The 27,930-nt window shown below is 42.5% G+C and overlaps 1 protein-coding gene across 1 annotated transcript; it reads right to left on the reverse strand.

Annotated features, from left to right (window-relative positions):
* Positions 1-2,345: 2,345 nt before the first annotated feature.
* On the reverse strand, positions 2,346-17,979 carry DCAF4 (DDB1 and CUL4 associated factor 4). Its single transcript, XM_035112956.2, has 14 exons — positions 17,820-17,979; positions 16,878-17,032; positions 14,957-15,048; positions 12,053-12,210; positions 11,424-11,506; positions 9,297-9,399; positions 8,577-8,720; positions 7,741-7,790; positions 6,437-6,516; positions 5,711-5,806; positions 5,538-5,635; positions 3,668-3,844; positions 3,427-3,541; positions 2,346-2,757 (listed from the first exon to the last, which is right to left on the reverse strand). Exons 2-14 carry the CDS (start codon positions 16,985-16,987, stop codon positions 2,510-2,512), a joined length of 1,554 nt encoding a protein of 517 aa, XP_034968847.2. The 5' UTR covers positions 16,988-17,032; positions 17,820-17,979; the 3' UTR covers positions 2,346-2,509.
* Positions 17,980-27,930: the final 9,951 nt, after the last annotated feature.

The raw sequence follows: 27,930 nt of genomic DNA on the forward strand, positions 1-27,930 counted from the left end.
CTAAGACAGTGACTGGCCCAGGGCAGGATTTCAACCCTGGCTACCCAGGTCTTACGTCTACGTGGGGTGTGGAGGCATTCTGCAGAAAGGAATAGCAAGCCCCAAGGAATCCCAATTAATAATAATAAAAAGAAGGAATGGTGAGAGAACTTGGTGCCCACTAAAGGTGCCCATTCAGAACCTCCAGTCCAAAATATTTAATTTATTCCTACCAGTCAAAAAAGCCTACAGTGTCTTAAAACACTCACCTCACAGAGTGTTTGTTGTGGGGGAGGAAGGGAAACGAGAATGTTAGCCGCTTTGAGACTCCCTCGGGTAGTGATAAAGCGGGATATCAAATCCAAACTCTTCTTCTTCTTAAAATATTTTGAACATGGAACAGACTCTCGGTTATGCTTATGAACAAAGCCACAAGTTATACAGTTCATTCAGTAAGCATCATATTCCAGATTCTCCTCCTCCAGGGGGTTGAGGTGGTGGTTGCTAGTAGTATGAAATTACAGTTTTGACAACTGAGTAGGTAGGTATTTGTACACCTAAGTATCCTAAGGATTCAATGACCCACTTAAATGAAAATGAACTGGACTGTTCAATGAAACAGCTCAGCAGATCAGTCCTGAAATACTGTGCTGATCCTCATTGGCAAGGAAGGTTTTCACCCTATGTCTAGGAACAAGTGTCTTATATTGTTTTTAAATGCTAACTACAATATGTCATTAAGTCCACTTGCTACTCCAGGGGAAAACTCAATGAGTATGCTCAAATCCACACCGCTGGGAGACCTTCAAATCAAATACAGTGGTACCTCGACTTATGAACGACTCGACAACCGAATTTTTCGACTTACGAATGGGGGTAATGGTTGCGCGCTTATGAATGTCTCGACATCTGGAAAAAACCGCGGCGGTTTTAGATAGGGTTGCTTCAACTTACGAATTTTTCTGTTTTCAATGTATTCCTATGGGAAATCGCGTTTCCAATGGCATTTTTCGACTTACGAAGTTGCCTTCGGAATGGATTAAATTCGTAAGTCGAGGCACCACTGTATATCTGCAAGCCATAAACACCTGCCATTTCCTGTTCCAAACGCTCATTAAAACCACAAATGAGAACACTCAGAACCCAAAAGTCTTGTCTTTTGAGTTTTGGTAGGCTTTTTGGAGCCTTTGAAAATGACGCTTAAGTTATCTCAGCAAAAGCTGTGCTGATATTTCCAAAACTGTCTTCCAAGCCCCCAAAGGTGGGCAACAGAGTCTCAATTTCTACTCTGGTGCTGGCAGCATCCCTCTTTGGCATCCGTCTCTCGCTCCTTACTCATTTTAGAACTACAAGCTGCTATTGTGGATTAGGTGTCATCAGACATGCTGGTATCTGAACTCCAAGTAAAATAATTAAATTCCTCCTTCAGCTGCTGTTGTCTTAAAAACCATACCACTTTTCCCAGAGACTTTGCAAAAACATTTGTTATTGTGCTGGAATGGACCTGCAGCTCCAAATCCACCATCCACTGAGAACTTCAGTCTCCCTTTATTTTTTAAGAAACATTTTCATAGTGCAATGATGAAGATGCAGAATCTCTAAAAACAGCAACAGCAACAAACAAACAACTTTCATTTAAATTCTTAAACATTTGAGTTTAACACAAAATGGTTATCTCAGCAAAAGTTGCCGAAGAACAGTCAAAATAAAATTAAATCCACTTATTTTAGAAACCGTAAGATGGTGTGCTGAACAGGTCAGGTTTAGCATAAATCTGCACACACTTGTTCCCTTATCCATCAATTAGAAACATACTTTGGGAAGCAAGTATTTGTTGTGCTTGATCTATGTCACTTGAAATCTCTCTTGGAAAATTCTAGTTGTTAGGACGTTGGGAACATGAGCAGACCCACCCCAGAGACTCTGCAAGATGGCATAGCTTTTGGTAAGCATTCCTAGCACATTACAGAAGCAAGAAAAATGTATTGAGTAATCAGCAAGCTCAGTAACTGGAACTAAGCATGTTCAGCCCAGAAGCAAGAATGGTAGGTATAACCAGGATTTCCAGAACAGCAGCCATTCTGCATGGCATGGGCAACATTCCTGCAGGTTGCTTGCACTGCTGATGAAAGCCCCCTTCCTCGATAGCCAGCACTGTTCTACTATTTCTGTGTGCTTATATAAAACCTATCAGCTCTCCAAGTAAACAATTAGGAGCAAGCATGTAGCATGGAAACTGTAAAGTGGCACATCTGAGGACGCAGGTATACTGAATTTTTTCTTCTATGAGCTTCAACATCTGAAGCTGAGAAGATGCAATAGAAATCAAAGAACTGTGTTTGAAAATCGCAAAAACAACTAAATGCTCCCATAACCAGTTGGCTTTATTCACAATATTCTGAAATATGAAAACTGAAGAGAAAGCGTTCACGAAATAAGAAAATAAAGAATGTTAAAAGGAAAGAACCATAGCCCATTTCCGTACAACAATATGCAGGGCGGACAGCCTCCACATTTTTGTTCTCCATCACTAAGGTGGAGTGGAATGGTCCGCTTCTTTGGTAGGCAGGCAATATGGATCGTCTGTTTTATAGGAGAAATAATGGAGATCCTGCTTGACAGCCATAAGCAAGCCGGGAACCCCTCGGGAGCCTCCAAGATGTGACGAAAACTCCACACTTGGGATGGAGTCAGTGGAAAATGGATGTGGAGAAGGGATAGTCCGTAGCAAATGAGCGTCTTGGAGACTCCAAATTCGTGTATAACAATCCTGGCCCACTGAGGAAGGAAAAAACAAAAATTCTAGCACCTAACAGCCCATTACGTCCATTTGATGAAATACTTGTTACATGTGAGCCTCTCCCTGTCTCCTCAATCATGCAAAGCTGCTTGCTGCAGCTGCAAGAGTTAAGCCAGGAGAATGGGACCGATTTTTACGGAGATGGTGGCCAGCAACATCAGAGGCCAAGGATAAATCTCAGCCAATTGTGGAGAGCAAAACACAAGCCCAGGAAATATATATGTGGAAGAAAGGGCAACTGAATCTCCCAGAGAGGAGAAATGTTCTGAAAATTTGGGTCAGCAGACTAAATACATTTTTTGGAGTCCTGGGCATGTTTCCTGTCAGCTATCAAGGTTTCTTCACAATTCAAATGCAGGACAGCATTATTTTCTATTTATAGGTTATACAAAGTCTGTCTGAAACACTGGTCAGCTGCTGCCAGTGTGGACAACACTAAGGCAGATGCACCAATATTTTGACTTGGTACAGTTACTGTGAGTGAATTGCACTGGATCCAGTGGCTGAACAACAATGGAAAAGCTCTCACTACACAGCCCTAGAGATATATAAAACATTTGTCAAAAACAACTACAGACAGCTTTGTCTCAACAGCCTTTAGCTATTCCTTAGGCAAACTCCATTTTGTGCATGACCATGTGTCCTACCTGCTGTAAGAAGCCCTTCTTCCTCATTGACATGCAAAGGCAGAATGCTATGTTCATTGTGATGACCGTGATATTCTTTCACACATTTTAGTTTTCTCAGATCCCAGAGCTTTATCTGTAAATGGACAGAGGAAGAGAACGAACACATCACTTAATCAAAGGAAAATCCTCAGAATGCTTAGGGACAAGGCAGTAAAAACAGTATTCATGGAATATTTCGTGATACAAACTGGATCTCTACCTGGCCTGCCATGTCTGCAGCCAGGAGGTACTGCTCATCCTTCAGAAGATTCACAGATGTGACTGCAGAGTCATGAAACAGCCGGAGGGTTTTCAACCCTTGCCCTATATTGATGGGTCGGCGGATATCAATGCTGAAAATCTCCCCTGAACGGCAGCCATTATACAGCACTGGAGCCTATAAAAGCCAAGGAACAAATTCAGTGGATTTCAACACTGCCTTACTACTTGTACCCAAACTCTCCTCCTTAGGTACCGTGTTTCCCACATTTTAAGTCTTTTTATTATTATTACTGTAAGTACCTCCTTACGACTAGTAAGAACTGTACACTGCTTTAAGAAAGCAGGGCTACAAATGAAGGCAGGAAACCCAAAGCCAAACAATGGCAACAACACGAGGTCTTGGGAGCTTTACCCGGCACCAGCAGAGAGGAAAGAGACGCAGCGATTTCGCCTCTTGCCTGGGTTAGCCTTATTTATATCTGTGCAGAGCTAAACCTAAAGACCCAAAGGGCGGAGTGCCGGGGGGGGGGGAGAGAGACCTGCTCTTCCTTGGTCTCTGTTCCGCCCTGGGCTCTTCAGCAAAGTGATTCAAAAGTACACTCGCCACCATCATGACACGTACGTTAGCTCACCCCCACCCATTCTTCCTTTTACCGGAGAGAGAGCAGGGAGGGGCTGTGAGCGGAACTCAGGGAGACCTGGAATTCCCCGCCAACACCCAACAGCACCGATAAAACAGCGCTCCGCCCCGCCACAGCGTCGCGTTCACACGCCCCAGACAACTCGCCTCCCGCGAGCGCTCCGCTTCCCCCGCTACCCGAGTTCTGGCAGAGTCGGCAGGGCTTAGCGAAGAGGAAAGGCTTTTCTCCCGCCCTGCTTTCTCCTTCCTTGGCTCCCCTCCTTCCCTTTCAGGCGCACCGACCCAGACACGAGAAACCCACTCACACAAGCCGCCCGCAGCAACGAGCTGAGCCAGGCGGCGAGCAGAGCAGCACCTTGCCTCGGACGGCATCCACCGCCTCCTCCTGGCGCCGCTAACGCTGCCACCACCACGGTTGCCCCTGCCATTTTTCTGCCGGAAAGGGGTCTGCGGGAACCAGGCGAACCAACACGCAAGTGTCGTGCTCTTTTGCCCGGCTCTGCCCTTTACTTCCCGCTGCCTCCCGCCGCCGCTCTGCCTTGGGCCATGCAGCCCCAGAACGTTTCGGCGGCGCAGCTCCTGCCGCCGCCTGTCACCCGCCGCCGCTCTGCTTCGGGCCATGTGGCCCCACAACATTCCGGCGGTGCGGAAGGGGCCAGCAGGGCTCCCAACGCCGAGGGGTTTCCCCGTCCGGGCGCTCGGCCCAAGTGGAAAAAAAGTCCTGGGAAGAGCGGGGAGGCTCCCAGCGCGACTCGCCTGGTGACACGCTCAATTCATGCACCCCCTCCCAACTGGTTTCAAGCCTCTCAAGGCTCTAAAGGAAAGCAAGAAGGTATGTCTTGTTTTTGGGGTATGTCTTATATTTCGCGAATGCATAAAAACCCTGCCATGGCTTACTTTATAACTACGTATTAAAAAAGGGGAAACATGGTAGTGAGGGGTTGAGTACCTGGGCTGTTCTCCCACCTCCATTTTATCCAAGCAACAACCATCTGAAATAAGCTACATGATATCACTCAAAGAAAACTAGGCAAATTCAATGACTAGGATCTGAACCCAGGTTTTCTGCACCAAAGTTGAGTGCTCTATCCACTACTCCATAGTACAACTTTACTGTCTCCTCAAAGCTTGTTCAAGTTGAGTGGTGACAACATTAACCACAGAAATTCAGGGCTATCATTGCCATGGACGATCTGTCTGGGTCTGCTTGTTGTACAAAAAGTCCTACCTGGGTGGCAAACTGCTGTGCGAGAGCATCACTGCTGATAGAAAATATTTGACGATGACCGGTCACTGCATTGGTCACATGGACTTGTTGACTTAAACCTAAGATGAAACAAAATATAAGCACCAGACAAGTAAATAGCTCCATAATGGAAGTGGTAAAGTATTGCACCTTACCTGTGCTAAAGTAATTATCAGCCTGAGGATTCAGACACCAAGCACAGGACCAGGCTGTGGAGATCTTGAAGCTGCACAACATTCCAGGTTGGTCTCCTAAAAAGAAAAAGGAAGAAGCCATTAGGAAAGTATCCTCAGCACCAGGTTTGTCTCCCAAAAACGGTATAGGGTACATATCTTTTATTATTCGCACCACTGTATCTTCAAAACATTCAAATGCAAAGAACACTTGAAGAGTTTCTGCCACACTGAACAGCTTAACTGACGACCCAACACCTGCTTTGCATGCCTGCCAGGGAGCAAGGCCACAATCCACTTAGACCAAAGCAGTCCCATTTACTTTAGTCAAACTGCTTTGAGGAAGGAATTCTGATGAATAAATTGCACAATGCACCCCCAAATCCCATCTTTTATAAGTATGCCCTCTACCCAAAGCATATGCTTGCCTCTTTCAGTGGTTGAACATTAGCAATGTGCTTCGGACATAATTAAAAAAAAAACCATGTTCAATAAAGGGAGCAAAACAGAGAGAAGGCTGACTAGTTACCTAAACTAAGCCAACAAAATCCAGAGGCCTGGACATAAGGCAATGTCAGTGTCATTCTTATAACACTGAGAAAAATCATACTTGGGAACTGTAAAACTGGTATGTCTCATATAGCATCTCTACATGTCTCATATAGCATCTCTACATGCCTACGACTTCACCCAACAGATATACACTACCTGCATTAGAGTTATTGAACAAAGATGCTGGAAGCAGGCTGGCACAGCCGAGAGTTTCTGCAATGCCCATGAGGTACAGCTTGATGGAGGTAGTTAAGGATATTAAAGAGACAATATAGACAGCTCTCGCAGGAACAGAATATGTCACTTTAAATCAGCCCAAGAAGCAGATCTCCCTCTGCCACAATTGCACTAATAAATATTTCACTAGAAAACAGGAGATTTCAGAGCATTTCAAGATGTACAACATGCACTATCAAGAAAGCATCATAGATAAAAGTGTTAACTTACAGGGTTCCCCACCCCCATTTAAACCAAAGTCTCCAATCTCTGGTCCCTACTTTTACCACGGATGCTAAGAATAAACCGAAGGAAATCACAGATAAATGATTGAAGTCATGTTCCTCCTCTTTGTACCACAAACCACAAAAACACTGCAGTAGTGTTACTTAATTTAAGTTCAAAGCCCCAGAACAGAAAACTTATTTTTCTAGAGCCATACTGAAGAGAACATGATTTTCATGTTTTTTGGGAGGGATCTAAATGGTGCACATCCTCCATGCGTGCCTGGAGTTGTTCAGCAACCACCCGCTCAATCACCTTGCCCGAAAATGGAAGATTTGAGACTGGGCGATAGTTGGCCATATTGGCCAGGTCCAAAGATGTTTTTTAAGAAGCGGTTTAATAACCGCCACTTTCAGCGGGTCTGGGAAGGCTCCCTCACAGAGGGAAGCATTAACCACCCCGTGGAGCCCATCGCCCAGCCCTTGCTGGCTCGCTTTTATGATCAAGGAGACAGGTGGCTGGTTTCACTTCTCCAAGCAGCCTGTCCACATCCTCAGAGGTAATAGATTGGAACTGATCCCATGCAACATGACCAGATAGGACCCTAACACTCTTCCACCCCTGCCTGACTCCCACTGCGGAGCCTACCTCCTTCTGAATCTGAGCAACTATCTGCAAAGATCATTGCAGGAGATATTGAGATAGTCACCAGGCCCTGATGGTGAAGGTGGTTCGGCTAGATTGCAAACCACCTGCTGTTCTCTGCAGATCCAATAGAGGTGAAGAAGGTCCTCTTTGTCGTCGCTATCACCACTTGGTAGGCTCAACATTGAGCTCTAACCAGTGTTCGGTCTCACTCGGAATGAGTTTTCAGCCACCAGTGCTCTAGCCGTGTCAGCGATTGTTTTATCATCCTCAGCTCCAGGGGAAACTATGGGGCCGTCCGGGCTCCATGCAATCGGAGAGGGTGCTTTGGAGCCAGACAGTCAATAGCATTTCAGTTTTTATAAAAAGGATATAACACATGGGAATCCGGATGACTTAGTGAGGCCCAACACACAGAATTCACCTTGAAAATAAACAAAAACACAGAAAATGCCTATTGGAACAAGGATATATGAATGCAGATAGATTAACTGAACAGGCTAGTGATGAAAGTATAACCCTGCTCCCCCCGCCCCCTGAAAATGAATAGGAAGCTGGCAATTATTTCAGACTGAACACAATCCACTTAATAAATGAGAATTCATAGATTTCATACAGAGTGGCATAGCTCTTTAACCAGGCCTTTGGCTATTAAACAATTTATGGCCTTTTAAAAGTGTGTTTGTGGGGGATGTGTGCAATTGTTTCTCTTTTTTTAACGTTGTATTTTTAGACTGTAAACTGAACTGCAATCTTTGGGAAAGGGTCTCATCTCTATGGTTATAAGGACTGATATTGCACCCTTCAAAAACTTGTTTAAGCAGAGATGAAACATGTTCCCAATGTCTGGTCTTGGTTTAGCAGTCTTGCAACTGAATTCTGAAGAGAGTTTCCTTATTCAAACCACATGAGTTACAATAATCTAACCTGGAACACAAATAACTGTGGCTAGGTTCTCACGCAAGAGCAGACCAGCTTATGAGACCAGAGGCTTATCTAGTTCAACATCCCATGTCCCATAGTGATCAAATCAGATGGCTATGGAAAGTCCATAAGCAGAACCCAAGTAAAATGGTCCTCTCCATGTGTTGCTCCCTAGCAACTAATATTCAGAAATCTACTTAAGTGCTCCACATTTCTGCTTAGTCTCAATTGTAAGGGTTAAAGAGAATAAATAAATTCTAAACTTGAAAGAAGGACAGAGCAGTACCTTGCGGTTTGTAAAATACAGGTTGTCATACATTTCCACAGAAAGAGTATTCTTCCCCAAACCACTGAGGTTGACAATACCACATTTACATCCTCCGTGCTCTACATCATTCACAGTGAATATTCTTTCAGAGGCACTGTCCGCCTGCAAAAGCAAGGTGTGAATTGCTGAGGGGTTACTTTTTTTCCAAGGAGGGCTTTTCCACTAATGAAGAAAATAGCAAGCTCATCTCAAAATATTACAGAAAGATTATCAAGTTGCCAAATGCCCCCCTGCCACCCACCCTGCCCCAAGATCCAGCTCAGGGGCCAGCAACCTTTTTCAGCCGTCCCGTCCCTCAGACCATGTGGTGGGCCGGACTATATTTTGGAAGAAAATATGAACAAATTCCTATGCCACACAAATAACCCAGAGATGCATGTTAAATAAAAGGACACATTCTGCTCATGTAAAAACACGCTGATTCCCAGACCGTCTGCGGGCCGGATTGAGAAGGCGATTGGGCCGCATCCGGCCCACAGGCCTTAGGTTGCCTACCCCTGATCCAGCTAGTAGCTGCCATTCTTCCAAATAAATGGCAGATGAATTTCTAAAAGTACCCATGGATGCATCTGGAAGAGATCATTCTTGCTGTAAGATCACATTGCAACCTTAATACCAAGATAAATGACTGTCCTAACATAAAGTAAAACAGCAACAACAAAAACACGTCCAACTTACCATTATCAATTTAAAATTGTTGCTTCCAGAAACAGAGGAATCTGGGCTCTCAATTTCTAATTTCCTTCTCTGCATGCAATTCACTTTTAATTCATGGATTGACCTACGTAAGAACGAGGAAAAGAGAACAACCAAGAAACTGGCATTTAACGTCAACAAAGCCAAAACCAGTATGAGAGCCAGTGTCAGTGCTAACATTCAAGTGTTGTTTTAGAATGATCAGATAAATTAAGAGTGCTGTCCTGAGGCCTCTGGAGATGGTGTAGCAGCAGTCATAGGACAGATCGGATCTAACCCTCCTACGTAACAAACAGAACTCTGGGTCAGGGAGAACCAGTGTCGGAGCATCCTTCTCCAATGGCACCAGCTTCCTCTGACACCTCTGCAGGGGTCAAAAGGGTGGGGACATTCTAGGAAGCTGCTTGGGTCCAAAGCCCTCCTGGTTTCCTGATAACATTCCAAAACTCGGAGATTTACATACACTTCTGAACTTTAAATGTCTCCGTCCCCTTGTTTCCAACAGGAGGGAAATGAAAACAAAAGTATTTTAAAAAATATTTTGCACGTGGTAATGGAAGGACTGCACTCTGTACTCCCTTCTATTCTGCCAGTGGAGTCTGACAAGGCATTAATAGATGGGTGGTTAAAATGCCTTCATATTTCCCACCAACTAGCCATAGGATTGTACCCAAATGTTCCCAAACCTATCATTTCCAGTGCAGAGTCCAACAGTGGGGGGGGGGGTTGGGGTGGGAGAATAAATTGCAGTGTATTGCCTATCAACATCAATGAAATTCCATAGATATCCAGTATTCACCATACTCAAAGGAGACTTAAGCCTGCCGATTTGAATAGGTGGTTCCTCCCCTATCAACTTGCCAGATGGATCGATCCCCCTCCCCCACTGCACTGCTCTGGGGGTTCACCTCCACCTCCCCACCAGTCGGGTCAGACAGGGGCAGGAACAATCCACAGGCATAATGCAGGAGCGAATCCAGCCCATCTCTCCCATCAGTGTTCAGCGTGCAGCTCTAGGGAGTTCGACAGCCCTTGCCGATGATTTATTACGACCTATGTCTTGGAGACACTGAGTACATATTCAGAGTCCAGCAGAGATAAAACGCAGTCGGAGCCAGGCTGAGGTTGTGTACTAAAAGCTACTTTATTAAGCGTAGGGCAGAACAAAACAAAACGTGTCTCCTCTTGCTGAGAGAAGTCCGAAAAAGAAAAAACAAACAGAAACAGAATACAGCAAACATCCACTCCCGTGATTCCAACCATCTTTGCTGGAATGCATAACACAGGCATGTGACCTGCACAGTGAGAGGAATAGAAACCTAAAAAATTTCAGGTTGCATACCGTGGTGGGAGGAGAGATGAGGGAAAGCCCCATTATGCAAGTGGAAGCCCTTGCATAGTGGTGGGGTTTGTAAGGTGAATCGCGCAAATGCATTTACTAAGTGAGTTAGTTGGATATCACCTCAGTGACAGCAACAATTAAGACTGTTTAGCTAAAATAAAATCTAGTCTAATAAAGGCTGCCCTTTGGGAGGAAGGACGGGATAAAAATTGAGTACAAGTAACATATAATATAAACAAGAACTACACATTATTTTTAAAATACTAGTTACAGGTAGGTAGCCATGTTGGTCTGATGTAGTTGAAACAAAATAAAAAAATTCCTTCCAGTAGCACCTTAGAGACCAACTAAGTTTGTCATTGGTATGAGCTTTCGTGAAGTGTGCATGCACACAAAAACTCATACCAATGACAAACTTAGTTGGTTTCTAAGGTGCTACTGGAAGGATTTTTTTTATTTTGTTTTAAAATACTATGAGCAGAGAAAGATTACCATTTGATCAAAAAAGTACTTTAATAACTATCTCTTCCACCAAATCAAGCAAAAGAGGTTTTAGGTAGGCTGCAAACCAAATAAATGTGAAAGGCATGTTGTAGATTCATCCTCCACATACTGTAGAATCTGATACAAATAAACCCATAAGCAACAATGTATATTCAGTAATTGGGCACCTTGTAGTCACTCTGGTCTGTTAGAGAAGTTCTCCTTTTCCACAGAGCTTAAGAGAAAGAGCTTTGTAACATAAAAGGAACGTTAAATCATCTTACCTGCGATAGTTGATAGAGCTAGGCAAACCTAACTGCCTCTTGCGTAAAATGATTGAAGAGTTCAGCCCAATCCTGGATGTTTTCTGTTTAAAAATGGTGAAAGTGCACAATCATTTTCCTTGTGCTTAAAAAAATCATGGGCTGAATCCAACAAAACCATAAGTAGAACTATCACACAACAGAATTTCTCAACCTTCGCATGTGTGCTTGAGCACGCACAAACACCATTCTGCCCTGGAAGAATGGGGGAACTCCCAGAGCAGTTTTTTGGGGGGCGGGCGGGGGGACTTTCAGAAGGACAAAGGGTAGGAAGTTCAATTGCACCACTGGAAGTTGTTCGTCCAATGACTTCACTGAATACAACTCCATGAACTCTTCATGTACAATTGTCACTCTTACATTGAGCAAATGTGTGGACTTCACATAATCTTGTTCTATGAATAATGTAAGCTTTCAATTTATGAATTAAAGCTTGAACAATAAGATTTTCATACATAAGAGAAATGTGCAAACTTAAATCAGAAACCAGAATCCGGCATAGAATTACATACCCTTAAAGCAGCTGATGCCAATGACCTTACACGTTAAGTGAACCTAATTTAAAAGAATGATTAAGTGCAACAGCTCACCTTCATGCATTTCTCCTCCTCCTCCAAGAGCTTTAGCCTTTGACTCTCCATCTTTTTGTGCTGAATACTCTCATTGGTGAGAGGGTTGCAGTTGTTATGCCCAGGAAGCAAACGAAAGTAGCGGTTCTTTTCAGCATCGTAGTAAAATCCTGGCAATTCTTAAAAAGAAATCAAACACTGTTAGCAGAACCCTCTTCCATCTTCCCCATAGATTACACTGCATAACAATGGACAAACATTTGTAGGACTTTATACAATTACTTTCTGTGGTCGGAAAAATAATCCATCATTGCAGTTTAACGCAAGGAAGTAGTTGGTAGTTTTCTTACAAAAATATAAAAACTCAGTGCAAAGGACAACTGTAGCAACTTACAGGGTGGATTTGATTTACAGTAAATCAAATCGATTTAAATCAGGCATCCCCAAACTTCGGCCCTCCAGATGTTTTGGACTACAATTCCCATCATCCCTGACTACTGGTCCTGTTAGCTAGGGATCATGGGAGTTGTAGGCCAAAACATCTGGAGGGCCGCAGTTTGGGGATGCCTGATTTAAATCATGATTTAAATCACTAGTCAGTAAGACTTGATTTAAATAGGATGGATGCATCCACAAGGAACTAAAAAAGATGCTCAGGATATCTTTAGGAAAAAAAACCTGAGTCATTCTTACTGAGTATAGTAGGTGAGATACCACAAGACAGGAAAAAATTATTCTTTTATGCAACTGCGGCAGCCAAGTTACTCCTTGCAAAGAAGCGGAAAGGAAATTATATATCCACAAAAGAGGACTGGCTATATAAATTAACAGAATTTATAGAACTGGCAAAATTAACTGCGGCAATAAGATATCAAACACATCAGAAATTAAGGTCACAATGGTTATGGTTCGAAGAGTACATGAGTAAACACTGCTCTAAGGATATGTTTAAGGATATGCTCTAAGAGGATATGCTGATATGTTTAGACTAATCTCATAAAGTTGTCTTGATAATGTAATGGAATACTAAAAGAAATAATGTAGTGATACACTATTTGCAATGTATAAGAACGTGAATGAAAAAATGACGAGCACTGGTGGAGGGAAGTCACAAAGGTGTATTATCATCCACCTATTTGATGTACTTCTTTCTTACCTTAATTTTTTTCTTTTGTTTTTCTTATCCTTTTTTTCTTTTGTTGTTGTTATTATGGTTGCAAGTGTATGTGAATTAATGTTTGTATGAACGTCTAATCAAATACATTCAATATTTTTTTAAAAAAGACTTGATTTAAATAATCTTTTTACAGAAAGACTCATTCTTGCTGGTATAATCTTAATATTTACAACCAGATGAATGTTTCATTTTTGGAATAATAAATTTCAGAGTAGTTTTTACGGTTATATCAAAAATTACTGATTAGGTTATACTATTAGAAATACATAATTATGAAACTATTGTGAGATTTAATAAGTTAACTTTTCTGCTGTACTTTATTGGAAGGAGAAAAATAACCATTTCCTTAATAACAATTTTTAAAAATTGTTTAACTACCGGTAAAACAGCAACATTATAGCATATGTATCCATGTTTGTTAACTGATGTGGTTAAACAACTGACTTGCACAATTATTACACAAAGATCCCAAGACTTGTGGAGTATTCTGCTCACAAGGTTGCACTTTCATTTTTATAGCTTCACACTTAGCTACTTGTGCAGATATATTCTACACCAAACAATCAATTCATTAAACCTCTTGGAACTTCACATTTAAGAGGTAAGGGGTTGGTTCTGTGTATATAAGGTTTTTCCCTCAACTCTGTATGTTTATTTTATAACATTTTTCCTGTGAAGAAAAGGCATGTTATCTCTGCAGACACAAATTCACACTTTTGAGAGCTGCAAAAACAAGCATCTGTGATAATATCTTTTCATTAGAAAAACTGCCCCAAATAATCTTACAGAAACCTCTGGAAGAGCATGACATTGTGAATGGATTAATGGAATTCATTTACCAAAAAAATTAAACACTGCTTATAAAGACTCATGCTACATAATTAAAAACAAATCCTTATTAGAAAACTATCTTTAGAAAGATTTCCCCCCCAAAAGCATTTTATTTTAAAAAATCCAATTTAAATATTAAAAATCAAATTATTATTATTACTATTATTATTATTTTAAATCCACCCGGGCTACTTATAATGAAAGCAGCAAATAAAAGTTACTGCATTCAGCAAGTGGAATAGAGGCAGCATAGTCATTCTTTAAGATTACTTTAACTTTGCACACAACTTTCTTAGCACATTATACTGGCCGTCTACAAAAGGCTTCAGGGAAGTTATCTCCTTTTACAATATAAACATGTGTTATTCTCAGCTTTACTTTCCAAGATGTTGCTCTGGACGGATGTATCTGATTTCTATCTAACCAGATATGGCAGTTGCCCTCCACTCATCCCTGTTGACATTGCTAGAATCTGAGAATCTTTAAACAGCATATGAACCCTATGAATTTAGTCATGGAATTATTTGTCAATCATGCAGGTTGATGCAGCAGGCCAGTTCTTATGTACAGAAACGAAGATGGAAACCTCACTCTCAGTTGCTGAAGTTGGCAACATGTCTGGCAGAAGCATCCTAAAGAAACCTGTATTGATAAATATGGTGTGGCAAGGACTTGAAATACTCATTAATGTGAATTATGTTTGAAAACATGTTTATATATTTATCATTTCAACAAAGATTTGACTTCAAGAAAGCCGCTACTTTCCATTTGTCAATTTAACTTGTCAATATTTTTCAACTGATTCAAATATTCCTTAGACACAGGCGGCAGACATCCTTTGAAAAGTTGAGTGACGATACATATCAAAGTTCTCAAACTCATGAAAGCAGTGGGAGCTTTCTTGGTAAATTTCTTACCAGGTGGTGGAAAGTTCTGGAATAGATCAGATGATGTAGAGGGAGATTCATCTTGGCTAGTGTCTGGGTCCTCTGGTGGTTCTTCTCTAGACCTGTAAGAAGGAGATGGGTAAGAAAGAAAGATTCCATGAAATATTTGGTGGGTTAAATAATAAACAAGTAAAAATCAAGGGCGTACCCACCACGGGGCAAGTTAGGGCAGCTGCCCTACTCTAGAAGCAGGGCTGGTGGGCAGAGGCGGAGCACAGCCTGGCGGAGCGCGAGTTCGCCATTCCCGCCGCGCCACGCCGCGCCGCACCCTCCCTCCAGCTCCCCGGCGCGCCCTCAGGCAAGGCCAAGCGCGGCGGGGAACCAGGGAGTGCGGCGCGGTGGGCGGGAACGCCGAACTCGCGCTCCGCTGGGCTGGGCTCCGCCTCCGCCCACCAGCCCTGCTTCTAGGGAGGGGCACAGCCTGGCGGAGCGCAAGTTCGCCGTTCCCGCCCGCCGCGCTGCGCCCTCCCTCCAGCTCCCCGTCGCGCCCTCTGGCAAGGCCAAGCGTGGCGGGGAACCAGAGAGCGCGGCGCGGCAGGCGGGAACGCTGTTCGCCGTTCCCGCCCACTTTGTGGCCCCTCCCCTTCCGTGCCTTGGCCCCTCCCCTTGCCCCCCCTAGTTTTGATCCTGGGTACGCCCATGGTAAAAATACTGAATTAACGATCAGCGAAAAGGTTAAGAGTGAATAAAGAAGCAGGAGAATAATTTCAAGAAACGTCATTATCCTGAGCAATATAAAGCCACCTACTTCAGAGTTCTATTGGGGAACTCAGTTTTGTTGGGGGGCGCTGAGGAAGAGAATGGAATAAGAAAAGGGAACATGTCCCCCCTCTCTCTCCCTCTATTACATTTCTTTTCCCTCCCTCATTGGAAAAATGCCCCGCCTCTCAATATAATTCTCAAATTCCACCTTGTCCAATATCCCCCTGGATCTTTCACTTCCAAGTCCTCCTACAAGACTGCTTACAATAACCAAACGTTAAGTCCCTTGGTCTATTCCAATATAGTAATCAATTTTACTGTGTGTATGCAGTTTATAGACAGATTACCTACTCATGTTTCTACGGAAATAAGACACTGTCTTATATTTATTTTTCCTCAAAAAAACACACTATGGCTTATTTTCAGGGGGTGTCTTTTTTTTCCTCCTGCCGCGACCGGCATTGCTGCTGCGCCTATCACTATGTCTTATTTTCAGGGTATGGCTTATATTGCTTGAATGCTTAAAAATCCTGCTATGGCTTATTCTATGGCTACGTCTTATTTTTGGAGAAACAGGGTAATTTTCTACAGTTATCCAGAGCAACATACATACTTTAGATAATTTACTATTGACTCGGAGTGACATCCACACAAACATTAGTTAGTTTGCTATCTGTTTTAATAGGGGCAGTCAAAATATTACCCATTTTCATCTAAAAAGCATATATCACATAAGGCCTGGTGGCTGTGAACAAAAAATTATGGTACAGTAAATTAAAATGCTAAGGACCTTCTTAGATAAGGCTCAAGGGCCAAAACACTTCACTGTTTATATATTTTATTTTATAAAAAATACTCGTATACTTCAAATTCATAAAAACCATAAAAGTGGTTTACAGCAATTATATGTACATATTGAAATCACATAAAATTTAAAATTGCAGGAAATATTTTTAATTGTCTGCATATTATTACTTTTCTTAACTATCTGCATACAGTATTTCTGTAAACCACTGTAGAAAGTGCATGAAAAAAGTACGTTTCAGTTTTTCTGCTTCCTCAGACTGACACCAACACCGATGTGCAGCAAGGCAACTATTGAGCCAATACTTAAGCATGGACTTTCACTGTAAATATCCATTCTATTTAAAGCATTAATCCTTAAAAATATGAAAGTATCATCACCTACCCTAGCCTTGCTAAAGAAGTCCAGCGGTGGCGTATCCTCCAAGACTGATTGGGACCTGGCCTTCGATTGTCTCGCCAGCAAATTCTGCCTCGCCAACAGTTTCTTTTCATTCTGTGCACACTGTACAACACAACTTCCAGCTGTTTTGAAGAGCTCTACACAAATAACACCTCAATTCAGCTTCTTTAAATTCTGTGTTCACGGACACATCTTACACCCCGAAAGAAAGCACATGGCTTTCCCCCCAAAGAATCCTGGGAACTGTAGCGTGTTAAAGGCTACTAAGAATTGTAGCTGCCCCAGGATTCTTTGGGGAGATTATTTCAAAAGTAGTTTGTGATACATACAACATGTGTTCTTCAACTTAAAAAAAAAAAAAAACCCAGCAAAATAAGTCCACCGGGCTAGCAGTAAAACCAGAACTCCAATAAAGCAACTCTCTGGATCCTAGCCGCTGCACTATAACATTCATCCAACTTCCTCTCTCATGCATTTAAGACAGCAAGCGAAAACCATTACAAGATTTCTGCTAGGATGTAGGCATTGGATATTCCGACTACTGGTTAGTTTAGTCTTAGAATTATCAGCCTTGTGTTGCAATTGTGTTGTTACGCCGACTTTCATGGAAATTGTTTCTATACCGGCTTTAATGGAAGTTGTTTATTTTTATACAAGTCAGACTACATTTATTATTTTTATGGCTGGATTAAGTCAAGGGTCTCCTTAAGAGGAAGAAAGGCTCTCCTACCCAACAAAAACATTAACCCACAGCTAAAGTCAGAGGAGAAAAAACAGTATATTTGTGTCGGAGGGGCCGTAGCAGCCAACCAGGTGCCTCTGGGAAGTCCACAAACTCGGCACCACACGGCGCCTCTGCCCTCCCCGCTTCAAGTTGGGAAGCAAAGACCCATAACTTCCCGCTCCCCCTGGACTCTGACCTACCAGCCTCAAGCAGCCGCCGTCAGCAGCCTCTCTCCTTCCAGCTACGTTTCCCTCGAAACTCTGGAGGTGGTCAAGGAGTTGCTCCTGCCGCTCTTGCTCCGCTTCTGCTTCTGCTCCTCCTCCTCCCCGCTCCTCCCTCTGCTAGCGACTACATGCGCGCGCACACATATCCCACCTAATCTTTGATCTTCAAGGTTCCAGACACCTCCAGCAACGACGTGGCAAGGACTCTCTGCCTCTCCCCCCCGCCCTCCCGCTGCCTGTTCACTCGGAAGCTTTAAGGTACTTCGACTCAGCACTTCCTCCAGCTTCCCCCTTCACAACTGCTCTCTCATTGGTTCCCTTCTTCGTCCCGCCTCTCCGCCCGCTCGAGGCTTTCAATTGGTCGAATTGGAGTGCCGATCATATGCCGTTTTGTTTTCCTCGCCGGGAGAGAGAGATCCAGAGCGGCCGAACTATCTTTAAAGTCTCCTCCGCCCAACCTCACTTGTGTGTGGTCCTCCTGCCTCGCTGACGGTCACGTGACTGTTTGGCGGCGGGGAGGGGGATACTGTACCGTATTGTCCGTTCAGAAGTAGGCGGGGCACGGAGGATTCTCTGGCCGCGCGACGAACCTGTGTGGGCGTGGCTTCGAGCCATTCGTAAAAACGAGTTGAGGAAACAGCGTCGCACCGTCGGGAGAAGTTTTGTGTTTTGGCTTTACCTCAGAGGTGCGCTGCTGCTCGCCCTAGAACAGGGGGCGCGGGCATCGAGAGCTCAGCTCTTTCTCTTAAAAACCTAGTTTTAAGATAGAAATACTGTAGTACAATTAGGGAGAAGTAAACCCCCTTTTCTAAAAAAAGTATTTATACTTTTCAAGTTTATGCATTTCATTAGTTTTACAGTAAATTTAACATTTCAAAGTTTGACTTCCTTTCCCCTCTTTCTGCTGTTTCTTATTTTTTTTAAAAAAACCTGCCTATCCAAATTAATTTAATCTGCTCGTTTAATTACAATATCTACTTTAAATATATACTCATATTATGAAACTGCAAATAAATCCTAGGACTGCCAAGTAAATTCTAGGACAGCTAATGTATACTGTATATGAAATAGATCATAGAGCTGACTTCGGGGGGGGGGGTTCTAACTTTCGACTTTGATTGAATGCCACCCACAAGTATATATACTGGGTTGAATTCTGTGTAACTTCTATATAGTATAGCAATACTGTACAGTGAAAATCCTACTGGCTACTCCAAATTGGGATTGATTTAATCCTTTAAATCAGTGTTGTTTTGTATGGATATTGGGTGAGTTCTGGCTTGAGGAATTTTGGACTTTTGTTGCACCAGTCTGTCATTACTTTAAAAGGGATAATTTGGAATTAAACGTGCAAGAGATGGGACATAAAATTCAACACACAGCAACATAGTACTACTGTACTTGCTTGATGGAACCCTCTTCCCTCTCCTCCCACCTTGCTGTTCTTTTGTGTTCTCCTGACCACTCCAAGCTATTTTTTAGGTAGGGGTATATGACGTGTCGTGGGGAAACCCCATTGCACTAGTGGAGATCCTTGTATGGGCTTCTGCTAGCACTTAGTTACTTTAATCCAGTTTGTTTTGTTTAATCATGATTCTGGAATGTGTGGCATTACTGGGCTGTGAAGTCTTAATTGTCTCATATAAAGATTTTTCATTTTGGCCTAATGAATTATTTGGCAATACAGGTATTCATGTTTCTTTTATTGTTTCTCTATTTCCCAGTGTTGGGCCAAAGTTTGTCAAACTTTTAAATCCATAATTACTAGTACTGCACATCATTACTAGTACATCTGCTCATTTATTTTAAATAAATAACATTTTTAACACTGAATGAAGTGTGGGTGTTTTTTTTTTTAGAAGCTCAGTGTCAGGACTCATTCCAACCAGTAGAGAGCAGCATTGCATTAACACAGTAGACTTACTTTTTCTGTTTTAATCAATGGTAACAGGAGCACATTCTTTTACAAATAAAACTTTACATTTGGTGTGAAGCAGTGTAAGGACAATTCAAAATATGTGGTCACATACAGCACCATTTCTGTTGTCACACTTTCCACTGGGTTGACTAGTAGAAGGAGTGGTGTTAAAATTAACATGCTGCATCGGTGAATTGGTTTTCTCTTTAAATTTACCACATGTGCTGTTTTTATCATCCCATTAATAGTTTAATCTGCTGGTATTATTACTATTAATTATATATTTCTAATTTATATCCTGACCTCCCTCTCCAAAGAGTGAAAAGAATGGCTAGCAATAATAAAACTATGTAGAAACAGTATAAAACAGCACAATAAACATATTGCAGGCAGCAGTTATACACTGTTTTTTAGCAAAAGCTACAGGACTGAGCTTTCACGTAGTGAAACTGACCACTGAGCAAATGTAATCCTTGCTAATCAGATGCTGATAGCCAAGAGTCAAGTGCTTGTCCCGCCGCAACCCCCAAGTACCAGGCAAAAAGTTTCACTTTTCCATCCAATGTTGCCAGGTAAAAATTCTTACAGCAGTAGCAGCATATTCTCCCCCGCAGTCAACCCAGAGGCAAAAACAGGCAGCCTGGTCTTATTACTAAATCCCTGGTCTCTGAGGCCCAAGATTCAGGCCAGCACTTCATTTGCATGTTCCTCAGCATCTGGATGCAATTCTTCCATAGCAGATGTCCTCTCTGGAGAGATTCTCTTCCGAAAGTGGAGTCCCGTGCTAGCTCATAGCAGGAAAATAGCCAGCTAACTGATCTAGCAAAACCCTCACATGCTCATACTGATGAGCTTAATGATGTTTTATGGGTGATGTTAAATCATATGGAGTGAATTCACCTCTTGGGATGTGTCTTGAACTTCTCACATACAACTTCCCCGGTCTTGGACATTCTCATGTTTGAATGAACAGTCAATATTCATCTTCCCACCACTACACTCCCATACTTCCTTTTAAAAAGAAGCAAAAGCAGCAACAGTATTTTTACTGAGCTTTTGAGAGTTGCATCTAGTAAAAGTTACAGTGCATCTCCTTGGCTTCAATATATTGATGTTACATCCTGTTGCAATACTTTATGCACAGTCTTTGCTTCCATTTAAGCAATGGATGTAATCTCCAGAATTGCTTAACCATGATGTCAGTAAGAATAAGCAAATCCCCCCCCACTTCCATTCAGGGTGAAATACTGTACGCAGGTCCTTCATTGACTCTTGGCCCTTGAGTGATTACTTAAATGGGCATAGGCTAGCTTGAAGTGTATGTGCAATTATTTTTGAGAGAAAAATTTGATCAGGCAGGTGAGTCTTTATCATTAGATTATTAGCTATTGTAAAAAGTTTTATCCAACTCCCACCCCCAACTTCTCTGGTTATCTACTGCAGAGACATGATATGCACTTGTTTTTTTTTGGTTTTTTAATGTATATACAGCCACATCTGCATTTAAAAGAATTTTGCACAATGGGACCTGTATATTTATTTTGATAGATGATTGCAGATGGTATAATACACCAAGAGTAATCCTGTGTTTGCAAGGAATCTTTTCCAACTATAATTACACACAGGGTCATAGCTACTGGGGTGTGTATGTGATTTTGGGTACCATGTGTCAAGACAGAGTTTCAAGCAAAGATGTGCTCTCCCAAGCCCACATTCCCAGCATGTTCGCACTCCTATCTTAGCGATGTCTATGCTGGTTTGGTCATGTTACAACACCACGCAATGGAAGATGGCAGGGTCCCCAAGGACATGCTGTACGGGGAGCTGGCTTCAGGCACCAGGCCCATTGGTAGACCAACTCTGCGTTACAAAGATTTCTGCATATGTGACATGAAGGCTGGCAACATCAACCCTGCCATTTGGGAATCCCTTGCTTGTCTGCAGTGCCTGGAGAGGAGAGAGTCAGGTCATGTATCCATAACAGTGACCAGAGGAGGAATGACTGCTGAGAGGAGCACAGAGAGAATAAACGCCATGGTACATCTGCAGCGTCACAACTGGACACCTTTATCTTCCCTAGCTGCAACAAAACATGTCTCGCCTGCATCAGTCTCTACAGTCTCGGAAGGCGCTGCAGCCTTACAACAGTTTGACTTCACTTGTAAAGGCACACTCTTCTATAGTCTCCCGAGGGAGATGGATGCCAGCAACAAAGTTCATAAATGAAAGGAAATCAAGTGAACAAATATAGTAGAATGAGCTTGTCATGTATTCTAATTGATTCAGTGCAGATTCCAACATATAGTTAGCAGAGTAAATTAATATTTCATCCAGCAGAGTTTACTGCTACTGAAGGCAAATGAGCATAATGGTCACAAATCCATACATACAGGATTGGCACTGTCCATAAGAAATCCAGTTGCAGCAGACTTAACTTAAACTTACAATACTGTAACTTATAATAAGATTAAACTGTCACACTATACAGTATACAGAGCACCACACTAGAAGGAAAGATACGGTAGAAAGAGAGTGAAACTCAGGCTCCTTCTGGCCTTACTATTATAGTCAGCATGACCTTGACAGAAGAAGAAAACAGAACCAGTTTAAGCCAGCTGTACTCAGCTTCTCTGAAGGAATAACCCAAATATCATGAACCTTGCTTGTTTCTTTCACACAGAGAAGCTTCCAGAATCCTCTTGAATTAATTAGAATAGGAATGATCTCTACACATCAGATCAATACTTTCTGCACTAAGAAATGCAAACTGTCAGATCTTGCAACAGTTTAAAAAAGCACAATCAGAAGAACCAGGGATGGCACCCCACGATGAAAGACTACTGTCCGTTTCGAAGGAGATCAACCCAAAGCTAAAAGTAGGTGAAGGTTTTATCGTTGCTGACTTTTGAATTATGCCAAAGAGGCATTGTCAGACTGCACTATTACAAACAGAGTGATTAAACCCTTCCTGAAGTGCAGTAAAGCCAAGGGAAGCAAACAAACAAACAACCATTTTGTGTGTGTGATCAGTTCCTGCAGAGGGAATAGCCGATTATGTAGCTCAGCCAACTACTTGCAAGTGTGTAGAGCTGCCGGATTCAGCAACAACAAGCACTGACTTTGACTTGGAAGACAATTTATGTAACATACAACAGGGATGACAGGGAATGGTATTTTCAGATGACAGTCTGGCTTGCTTTGAAGAACTGTTTGGTTTCATTCCAGAGCATTTTTACAGAAAGAAATAAATCTGAAGATGGCAACATAAGTGATGAAAGTTTTTGTGAGTTTGGATGAGTATCAGTAAAAATCTTATGGCTTGCCCGAAGGAAAGGAGCAAAGGATCTCTTTGCTGTTTCAAGTTATGTATCTTCTATACAGTGGAAAGAAAGAAAGAAAAATCATTGGTTGTAAAGGGTTTTATACATAGTTGAATAGTAAAGGGTTAACTGCCTGTAAATTATTATTTACAAGGCCTCAAACCAAGGTAGTTCTGTGAGTGAGGTTTCTGTTTTTATACAAGAGCTAAAGTGGCAGAAGTTGGTAAATTTTTATTGGACACCTGATGGACATTCTGCATCATCCTATTGGATCATAGTTTATATATCATGGCAGTTTAAATCTCACTGAGTCATTATTGATATTTTGCAGCTTAATTATGAGCAAGGCTGTAGCCCATATTTATGGCTTCTACATCTTCACACTTCTGGCTGCTCACTAAGGGAAAGCAGAAATGCTTGTACAGACAAGACTACGGTATATTCCCTCTTTTCTCCCATGTAAAGTACTGGGGGTTCTCCTGCTCTGAGGAGGGAGGGAAGGAAGGGGGTGAACTCCCATTGCACTGGCTTCAGCTGTTACATGCCTATCACTGTAGTATAGTTGAAGTATCTCAGGGCTTTCTGTGCATCCAAGGAAGATTAGGGAATTGGGCCTTTATTTATTTATTTATTTATTTATTTACCTACCTACCTCAAGTGGCGCTGTGGGTTAAACCACAGAGTCTAGGGCTTGCTGATCAGAAGGTCGGCGGTTCGAATCCCTGCAATGGGGTGAGCTCCCGTTGCTCGGTCCCAGCTCCTGCCCACCTAGCAGTTCGAAAGCACATCAAAATGCAAGTAGATAAATAGGTACCACTTCGGCGGGAAGGTAAACACCATTTCCGTGCGCTGCTTTGTCTTGCCAGAAGCGGCTTAGTCATGCTGGCCACATGACCCGGAAGCTGTCTGCAAACAAACGCCGGCTCCCTTGGCCATTAAAGCCAGATGAGTGCCACAACCCCAGAGTCGTCTGGGACTGGACCTAACGGTCAGGGGGCCCTTTACCTTTACCCTTTTAGTGAGGTGGTGGCAGCATAAATAAGTGTCATGGGAGGTCTTATGTGGCATTTTAAATTTTGTAAGAATATATTCCCACTGTAGAAAAATTAATGCAAAAATCAAACTTAACTTCAAAATGTCCAGGGGAAAGGAATTGATTAGATAGAACATAACCTAAGAGATCGTGAAGCTGAGGCTCCAATACTTTGGCTACCTCATGAGAAGAGAAGACTCCCTGGAAAAGACCCTGATGTTGGGAAAGATTGAGGGCACTAGGAGAAGGGGACGACAGAGGACGAGATGGTTGGACAGTGTTCTCGAAGCTACGAACATGAGTCTGACCAAACTGCGGGAGGCAGTGGAAGACAGGAGTGCCTGGCGTGCTATGGTCCATGGGGTCACAAAGAGTCGGACACGACTAAACGACTAAACAACAACAACAACCTAAGAGTTTGGTGAATAAATTTTGGTCACTGGGGCTCATCTGGAAATAGATAAAATAGTGTCACAGGGTGTGTTGAAATCCTTGTTGACAGGGCTATGTATTTATGCAGAGAAGCAGCATAAAATGTAGTGATGTACTTAAAAAACAACACCAAGTACATTTCTAGGCCGTATGGCTGTAAAGATGCTTGAAGGTTATGTGGACAATGGTTACTGAAAACTCAGAAGCCAGAGCCTCTTTTGAATGAGGTGTCAGTGTTCTTCATTCTCCCTTGACTAGAAAACAACAACAGAATTATGCAAAATAGCAAAACTTTTAAAATTATACAAAAGAAGAGAAAATATGCAAGTTCTATAGTTTCACTAATTTGCATAATATATTAAGATGAAAAATGTATCTTTTCTTTGATTGCCTAGGCCTTATATTTTTTTGCATACATCTTTTGGTTATTGGGACCATCAAGGAGGCTGAGATCTTAGCATAGGTCACATAAAATGAAAGTCTAGCATCTGTTGTGGTATGAGCAGAGACATCTGGGACATTATAGATCGGGGTGGAGCACTCCAGCAATACCTGACCCTGCAGATTATGCTTTGATAGCACGTCTCTGATGGGACCTATTATATGTAGTGGGTTGATCCATATAAAGAATCTTGTTGAAATGGGGTCTCGTGTGAATTAGGGTATACTTTTGAAAATGTATAAACTATTATGAATGTTTTTGCAAAACATTGAAACTAGCATATATACGTCCTAGAGGTTACAGAACCCAGCAGATGTAAACTGTAATGCATTATGGAGGAAGGAATGTGAACTTGAGGCAAATATAATGTCTCCAAAGATATTTGAACCACTCTAGGCAATTATTCATAGTTTTTTAATTATGGGAAAATGCCATTTTAAATGTTAATAATAATAATAATAATAATAAATTTTTATTTATACCCCGCCCTCCCCAGTCAAAAACCGGGCTCAGGGCAGCTGACACCAACAGAATTACAATAAAACATAAAAACAATTAATTAAAATACAGATTAAAATACAGTATTAAAATTTAAAGTGCAGCCTCATTTCAAGTAGGCCATAAATCCAAGCCATGAGGGAGGAAAACACAGGGGTCAGACTGAGTCTAACCCAAAGGCCAGGTGGAACAGCTCTGTCTTGCAGGCCCTGTGGAAAGATGACAGATCCCGCAGGGCCCTGGTCTCCTGGGAAAGAGCGTTCCACCAGGTTGGGGCCAGTACTGAAAAGGCCCTGGCTCTAGTAGAGGCCAATCTAGCCATCTTATGACTCGGGATCTCCAGAATATTATTATTTGTGGACCTTAAGGTCCTCCGTGGGGCATACCAGGAGAGGCGGTCCCGTAGGTACGAGGGTCCCAAGTCGCATAGGGCTTTAAAGGTCAAAACCAGCACCTTAAACCTGATCCTGTACTCCACCGGGAGCCAGTGCAGCTGGTAAAGCACTGGATGAATGTGATCCCGCGGCCGGGACCCTGTAAGGAGCCTCGCCGCGGCATTCTGCACCCGCTGGAGTTTCTGGGTCAGCTTTAAGGGCAACCCTGCATAGAGCGAGTTACAATAGTCAAGCCTGGAGGTGATCGTCGCATGGATCACTGTGGCCAGATCGGGGCGAGAGAGATAAGGGACCAACTGCTTGATGCGGCGGAGATGGAAAAATGCCACCTTTGCTGTGGATGCAACCTGCGCCTCCATGGAAAGGGAGGCGTCAAAGGTTGGGCATTTAATACCTGCTGGTGCTTTGTCTTTTGCAATATTGGTTTGTTCATTGTGTTGATGTCTAGATATTTCAAATGTATTCATTGTTTAATATGTTGTCCTGACAGGTAGAGAAGGGAAGTATAAGGTCTAAAAGAAAATAAACTAATAGGATCTGCAACAGAATGTTGCAGTCTATTCTCACACCTGATCAAGAGTGCTTCTTTTCAGAGTGTGAGCCATGGCCTCTTCTAGTACTGAAAAGCTGCACGGGGCTGAAGCAGGCCAATTCACTCCTCCTCCAGCCCTCTGTTGGTTTTTATTTTCAATCTGATGCGCAGCATTATCCTGGAGGCTGCTACACATGCTTAGTTCTCATTGGGCTGTTTTGTGGTAGATGTTGCCCCATTTCCTTTTTTCGTTTTTTTTTAAAAAATGTATACTTTTATTCAGTGCTTTTTCCCTGGGTGTACGCATACCCCTAAGCATTTTGTGAATCTTTGTACTTTGGTCCATTTACTGTACAGTATTTACTTTTCCCGATTTGAACTATAAAATGATGATTTTCTTGAGTCAAAATGAGAGTACCCCTAAACATTTTTTTTTGGGGGGGGAGCACTGCTTTTATTTCTGCAAATATTTCAGACTGTGTTTACCTGAAAAAGACAGAACATGCTGGATCAGGCCAATGGCCCATCTAGTCCAGCATCCTGTGGGAAACCGGCAAGCAGAGGAGCAACTTTTCCACCTGTGGCCTCCAGCAACTGGTACTCATAAGCATTACAGCCTCCATCTATGGATTTGTCCAATCTTCTTTTAAAGTGATCCAAGTTGGTGGCCATCACTGCCTGCTGTGGGTGCACGTTCTATAGTTTCACCATTCGTTGTGTGAATAAGCGCTTTCTTTTATTGGCCCTGAATCTTCCAACGTAGAATTGGAACCTTGAGGGCCTGAACGGGGGAAGGGTTAAGTTCTCACAGTAAGGCAGAAGGGGTCTGTCCCTTATTGCACCAATGTTGTCATGCCACTCAGGAATCTGAATCGGGTTGTTGTAAGTGCCGCAAGGTGGACTGCTGCCAGAGTTCTTCTGAATATAATATGCTTACATTGGGATTTGGACTACAAGTGGAATTCCCATGTTCTGTAAGGGCAGACAGTGACTGAAGGGAACAGCTGCAAATCTTTGGCACTCCGCTTCGCATGCTGACCCTTGGTGTGCAACCTCCATACTCTGGAAATGTGGGATCTATTCCACGCTGTGGGTGTTTATTTACCCAGGGAAAGCATTAGGTGGTGGTGGAGAATTGTTCCAAATGTATAAATAGAATATGGAATCTGCAGCATGCCTAGTACTAGTGCATAGTACTACCGTGTTTCTCCGAAAATAAGACACCTTCTTATATTTATTTTTCCTTAAAAAAAACCCCACAGTGGCTTATTTTCAGGGGATGTCTTATTTTTTATTACGTGTCCAGCCTTGGGGCACTCCAGAACTGCGCCTATCACTATGTCTTATATTCGGGGTATGGCTTATATTGCGCAAGTGCTTAGAAATCCTGCTATGGCTTATTTTATGGGTATGTCTTATTTTAGGAGAAACAGGGTATTACCAATTAATTCACCTGTAGAAAATGCAGGAGGATGCATGTGTCTTGTAGATTAAAACTAGTGTGTCAGTCTATAGAG

The sequence above is a fragment of the Zootoca vivipara genome, chromosome 1 (assembly GCF_963506605.1).
Source record: "Zootoca vivipara chromosome 1, rZooViv1.1, whole genome shotgun sequence".
In the NCBI taxonomy this organism is placed as follows: domain Eukaryota; kingdom Metazoa; phylum Chordata; class Lepidosauria; order Squamata; family Lacertidae; genus Zootoca; species Zootoca vivipara.